General features: G+C 39.4%; 1 protein-coding gene across 2 annotated transcripts in view; it reads right to left on the bottom strand.

Moving 5' to 3' along the window:
• The window catches only part of LOC115375619 (collagen alpha-1(XI) chain-like), a 91,806-nt gene that overhangs the window by 34,100 nt on the left and 50,853 nt on the right, over positions 1–6,853 (bottom strand). For both annotated transcript variants that reach the window (XM_030075081.1, XM_030075080.1), the window contains 8 exons: positions 4,759–4,812; positions 4,015–4,059; positions 3,840–3,893; positions 3,368–3,412; positions 2,935–2,988; positions 2,718–2,771; positions 1,318–1,371; positions 738–845 (listed from right to left, as the gene is read on the bottom strand). In XM_030075081.1, the coding sequence (XP_029930941.1) occupies positions 738–845; positions 1,318–1,371; positions 2,718–2,771; positions 2,935–2,988; positions 3,368–3,412; positions 3,840–3,893; positions 4,015–4,059; positions 4,759–4,812 (468 nt within the window). The remainder of the gene's footprint in view (positions 1–737; positions 846–1,317; positions 1,372–2,717; positions 2,772–2,934; positions 2,989–3,367; positions 3,413–3,839; positions 3,894–4,014; positions 4,060–4,758; positions 4,813–6,853) is intronic.

Genomic DNA, 6,853 nt, shown 5'->3' with positions numbered 1-6,853 from the left:
AAGACAGAGTTTTAACAATCATCAAATAGAGGTTAGAGGACCGAATGGGCCAGATATTAAACAAAGGCAACCATGCCAAGTGTTTGATTGCAGCACTTTCCTAAACACAATCACTGTAGCATTGCAGTATATGAAATTGCTGTGAAGAGGTGAATTGTGAGCCAGGACCTCCTGTTCAGTTCCTCTATTATCATTTGTTCAGGTTTCAGCCTTTTTGCGCCCACTCACCATTGTCTTTTAGGAATAAAACTGCAGTTACTTTAAAAATGAACTGCTTAAAGAGGCTTTTTACAATGCAAACACAGACTCTGGTTTACACAAAAAAAAAAAAAAAAAAAAAAAAAAAAAAAACAAGAACCAAGGCTACTTCAGATATAATGGCTTCATTAATTCTACATTGTTGTACATCAACTACGAATTTACAGTACAGCGACTTCTATGGAGCCTTTCTTTTGTATATTGCTGCCAACATAATTAACATTTGATTAAATCCATGTTTATGTTTAAGGAGGAGAAGCATAAAATGAAACATTTGTACACAGCTTGCGAGGATTAAAAAACAAAAAAGGAGCTTATTTTCATTGCATGTTGTCCTCTAACATACATGACAGGGGAAACATTGGACAGCGTTAAGGTGAACAAGTAATAAAGAAAAATAGATGCTTTTAATATGTGCACTTTGTTTTTACATTTATAGTGTGTGTTGGGCAGGTGAAAATAAAGTGGGGCCACTTTACCTTTCCACCTTCTTTTCCAGCAGCTCCAGGGAGACCTTGCTCACCAGGTGGGCCAGGAGAGCCTGGGTGTCCCCTCTCTCCACTGGGTCCTGTCTCTCCAGTCGGGCCCTGTCAATGGTAACGAAGAAACATTAAGTCTGTATACCACAAAAATATGGTTGGTACATAAAGCACTTTACTATGTTTTCAGAGACTGATAGCAGTCTCACAGCCTCAAATTAGATTGGTTTGTAAATTACCCTGTTTTCCTTAATCCCTGAATGACGGAATAAATTATTTTTTAGAATTTAAGATCATGTTCAGTTCATTTTCAAATAAATAAATACATAAATACATAAATAAATAAATAAATAAAAATGTCCATCCATTAGCATAACAGGGTCTCACCAAAGTTTTTCAATCCCTGGTGATGCCTTAAAACAGCTCCAATATTATGCCTATCATACAGATAGGCATCATTTTTCAGTACTGATCCGTGGTTACCCATATCTAATCCAAATACGTCTCAAAATACTTTATTCTAGGACACATAATATGTACAAAATAGCCGTGGGAGCCTGCAATAGTTATGTAAGTCTACCTGTGGTCCAACCACACCTCCAGGTCCTGGGGGTCCAGTCTTGCCTTGGAATCCCTGGGAAAACAATGATATTGTTTATTGTTGACTATGTGCATGCAGGACCACACAGTATATAACAGTATATAAAAGTGATTCTGATACTTTATTAAAGCAAGTAAAGGATTTTTAAAGTTTCTATCTATCTAAAAAACTGGGTCAGTGGTTAATATAAGTTAGTAGTGATCATAAACTGGCTGGAGATTTCCAGACAAGGACAAATCATATGGTTTCCTGTTCATCTCTAAACATGCTGGCAGTAATTGTGATAATTAAAAAAAACAAAACAAAACAAAACAAAACAAAAAACAAGTCAACAGTAACCATGATATCCTCGACAATTACTGCAAGTCATCCTGGGTGAGACATTGCTGCTTGAAGCTTGGGGACGGTTTTGCATGTTGGTGGGGCTGTGGTGGGCCAATCGCTTTTATTTTGTAGATGCTGGATATTAATGTAAAAATGCATCATTGCCCAAAGGTTCATCAAATTTGAGCTGAGATACTGAGCATGACACTTAGGGCCCTGTTGGCCTGGTGGTGGGCCAATCAAGTTTATATTCAAAATGGTGGACATGGTGTAAAAATCCAACATTATCTTAGTTTTATCCAAAATAGACTGACAGCAGCTCAGAAATCACATGTGTTGGACAGATGGATAAACAAACAGAGCCAAATCCATTGTTCCTTCCCCAGTCCTGGTATAATGAAATAAATAAATGATGAAATAAATAAATAAATAACACAAACAAACAAACAAAAAAATGGTCTCAATAGAGTAATAATGACCTGAAACGTGCACCTAAATAATCCCCTAAATTAAGTATCAACTAGAAATTTTGCTTGAAACTTTACATATCTCCTATTGACTTATAATGGAGATATGGGCCCATATTTCTTTTTAGCGACCTGTCTGGGACACACACACACACACACACACACACACACACACACACACACACGCACAGACAAAGAATGTGAGGTTACGCCCTAGATCCCACAGATACATATATACATACCACCAGGGATCTGAATGATTAGCGGTTTTGTGGCCAGTTGTTGATAAATATGCAAAATCTAAGGTAACTTCTGAAATCTGTGCTTTTGAAAAAGTTTGAAAGTAGATGTTGCTGTAAGGACTATCATTATAAGCAAATTCCAGATTCTGTCACTGGTGCTTTTCTTTCACCCTCAAGTAGAGTGCAACATGTGCATTGCATTTCAGTTACCTTTGGTTTTTAGTATTATTTATAAAAGCTATTTGACTGGCATTAGACTGAGAGGGTAGAGAGTTGGCAATTATGAATGGCGCTCAGGGTCAGATGGCGTGACACAATCTATCCATGGACAAAATGGTCCACTCACTGTCTCTCCTCTCTGTCCTGGATGACCGGGCAGCCCATCCTTTCCTGGTGGTCCCTGGGGGTGAACAAGTAGACAGTTATTAACAAAATGAGATGTTGAATCGTAACTGTGCATTAATATTAAGGTTTTTTTATTAGTTAATATAAAAACTGTCAATATAGACTTGTGAACTTATTATCTCCAGACTTATTAACACAGACTGGCAGCATCTACTTACGTTGGGTCCTTTGGGTCCAGGGAAGCCGACTGGTCCCTGTGGCCCTTGAGGCCCCTGGAGTGAAAAGAAAATGAATCAAATGAATTAATAACTAACTTTTATAATTGAGGAATATTTCATCTACCCATTCTATTAATTGTAAATGCATGTAATATAATATCATTTTTGCATTATATTAAGTAGTATCAGACTGACGTAAAGTACATGAATTGTGTTCTTGTTTATCTGAGGTTAATTGCCTTAATGGTGATCACTAGCCACAGTACATTCACATTTTCATTTACCACATCACTGACTAAAACCTCATTCACTTTGAGGGCAGAAGTAGATGTATGGTACATACAGTACTAACACTGTTCTTTCTGACTCTCATTGTTATACAGTATACGAAACCTCAGACCTACAAAGGCACAAAACAGAATGTGGTGCTTACCCTCTCTCCTGGCCCACCGGGGGGTCCGTCATTGCCTGCAGTACCCTGACGAGATAGAAGAGACATAGATATCAGTGAAACATCATTAAATTTCAACAAAGCACATAGTGTGAGGGAGACATATGTACACTACAGCACTGATGTTGGGGTTTATGTGCAGAAAGACTGTAAGAAAAGCAGGTTAAAGTCCCTTGTCCGATAGTTCTAATATTGCTTGAATATTTTGCCATACCAACACCTTACCTTTTTTCTACTTTGTATATATTCTATTTGTGCATGTGATATCCAGAATTATTGTCTCTAGGCAAGTTATACTGCAAAAATTCTGATTTGGATGAGAATATAGTGTACATATAAACAACCTGTGCCAAATATGACCTTAACAGATATGAGCAGGTATCTGAAATGTGTGCATCTAAACTGACTCATTATCATTGGACCCACAGTTAGAAAAGTCAAAAATGGGCCTTACCTTTGCACCTGGTTTTCCTGTTGGTCCTCTGGCACCACGGCCACCACGCGGACCCTACATAAAATATACAGTACTAGTCAGTGTAACGTACATTGTTTTCTGTATTAATGGAAAACAATTTCATCTAAAAATTCACAAAACTGTGTGTGTGTTGGCAGACAGCTCAATTGCTTACCGTTGGGCCACGCTGTCCCCTAGGGCCAGCTTTGCCAGCGATTCCCTGAGAAAGAAAAACGATGGTTATTTTTTTAAGGACAGAATTAGTCCTTGTGGCATTACCTACTTTTTGCAAATAACAAATGCAGCATTTTTCCTCTTTTTCGGAAGTTTAAACTGAAGCCGTTCTATTATTAGAAACACACTTGAAGATCAGAGCAGACGCCTACGCTGAGAGGGTTTGAGGCAGAGATGAAATAGAACCATACGGAACATCTTTGGGCAAAAATAAATAATCAAATTGCTGTGGTAAGTGGTTACCCAGAGGCACTTGACAGCTTGAACTACCTGTCAGTTCGGCCATGCCGGGTCCAGGGGTGCCTGCCTCTCAATGTCTGTCTGAGAGCGGAGAACAGCTTGTCTCGTCAATAATAACCTGCCCTCCATCCTTTCTCCTCTTTCTCCTCATTCTCATCCCTCCATCCACAGCCCACTTCTACAGGGCCAAACTGTGTTAAGGTGAAAGGCCTTGAGAAAATGCTGCTGTGAGCCCCCTGACCCATCTTTCAAAATATCTGACACTCATGTGGATCCTTTCATTTTAAGATGAGCTTCAATACTCACTTCAGTACTCAATACTCATACATGATCTACACTTTCTACTTCTGTTAATTCAACCATGTTCTTGAGTCTACAAAAGTCCCCTGTGGCTGTGCAAACTTGGCTTTAATAGGGGAGAGAAGACTAATGAACGGTGGCTCACCCTCGCCCCCTTCTCTCCATTTGATCCTGGGAATCCGGTGAAACCATTGGACCCCTGCAAGTACAGAGAGACAGAGAGAGGGAGAGAGAAAGAAAAAAGAGAGATAATTTGTTACAGAGTCCGAAAATAAGATGTCCACCATAGTCTCTCTCCAATAATATCATCACTTCAGCTATGGAGAGGTACAAAGGGAAAATTCCTCTTACACTTCAGTGACCAAAACTAATTAATGGAGAAACTGAGAACTCTTCACATGGAGCTGCACCAACATTCATGTTATTGGTCTGTCATAGAGAGATGCCAGGCAATAGTTTCTTATCATCAAACTGCAGTTTATAATCTGAGTTCCTATAGATAAATGGGTACTTTGTTTTCATTCGAATGCTTTGAAGGAACCCAAGGGAAAGCCTCCTTCAAGGCACTTAGAGACTCTCTGACATATAGACAGACAGTAGCACTGTTAGCTTGTTAGCACAGTTAGGAAGCAAAATAGGAAGATAAATGAGGCACTGGGAGCAAATAAAGACAAGGGATTGGAAAACAGCAGATCCCCTTTGATACCCATCAGCAATTTAGTTGTTGGGCTTTTACAGACTGTGCTCTCTGATAGCGACGATGGTGCCAGTCAGACAAATAGCCGACTGTGGGACAAAGTAGGAGGGCAATCACTGTTAGATGGAGAAGAGTGCCAAGCGGCTTATGAATACAGCCTCACTACATGCAGCATTGGTTAGGGAAAACCTTTATTTAAGCAATTAACATTACATAGCTCTCTATTTCAACAACACAGCAAGGTCAAGCACATGCATGAGTGTGTATCTGAAACATTTTGTGTGCATGTAAAGCAATGTGCATCTGAAATGATCACTGCTGCATGCATATGTATATTGTGCATAATGACTGTGCAGTATAAGCAAGGGCATCACAGCACAGTGACGTGGGCAGAATGGCAAGACGCAAATAGACCAACATTGTGGACACAGCAGGAAGGAAGATCTATGCTGCTTAATTGGTTTTTCACAGAGTTGCAGTTATGGTAAACCAAATGGAGAGCTGATACTGAACAAGCCTGACTTGCGCTGCTGAGATAAGACTGTCCGCTGAAGCTATTGCAAATGGCATCCGGAATTAACAGTGTGGGAAAGCTGTTAACAGAGAGCGGCGGGGCGCAGCAGCCAAAAATACAAGCCAAGGGAGGGATTCATGAGCAGGTTGATCGAGAGGGACAAAGGCTGAGGACGGGCCAGGATGTGACCCTGTGCCGTTTACTGACAGGACACTGTGACATCAGTAACCCTGACGATACTGTGCCCATCTGATCACAAGTATGTTTCTGTTGAACCTCCATTATGTCAACGGGGATCAAAAAACACTTTAATCCTTCAATTTATGTCAAAAGAGTGCACTTTCTTATTTAATTTCAAACTAATATGTCTGAAATAACAAGATTTTGTTTACAAAGGTGTTACTTTGTTTAAAAAAAAAATCAGTTCTCTCAGAAAGCACCACAGTTTGTTTAAATGTAGTTCTAACCATCATCTCCTAAGAGTATGCGGCACTTTTTTCATTAAAATGATGGATTCAAATGGTGGATGCGGCATATTTTTAGAACAAAACTCTTCAAACATGCCGCAGATAAAAAATAAATAAATAAATAAATAAATAAAAGCTGTGGCAGTCTTGAAAGCCATGGCACCATGCAAAAGTTAAAAGGCTGCCCTCCTCCGCATCTACAGTCAGAAAAGTAGAATTCATCCTGGACTTCAAGGACCACCTTTGTGGCCAGCATTATTTTTTAAATAATTTCAAGACAAAAGCAAAAACACACAGTGGTATTCCTCTGTCATCTTGCTGATGCAACAGCAGCTGGAGAGAAAGCTCCCTTTGTCTAGTCACTACCACCACTATTATTGTACCCACATTCTCGATGTGAAAAACTTTACTAAAAAAAAATGAGATATCTACTCTTTGAAGTGACACATTTGCTTTCAAATTGTTTTTATGTGTAAAATGATCTGTGTTTTGAAATCCTGACCGATGAATTCCAGGCAGGCGTTGAGTGTTTTGGAATGAAATCCTCTCATCTCTGCTCCTC

The sequence above is a fragment of the Myripristis murdjan genome, chromosome 17 (assembly GCF_902150065.1).
Source record: "Myripristis murdjan chromosome 17, fMyrMur1.1, whole genome shotgun sequence".
NCBI classification, from domain to species: Eukaryota; Metazoa; Chordata; class Actinopteri; order Holocentriformes; family Holocentridae; genus Myripristis; species Myripristis murdjan.
The sequence above is the reverse complement of the archived record's forward strand: the minus strand, read 5'-3'. Positions and strand labels throughout refer to the sequence as shown.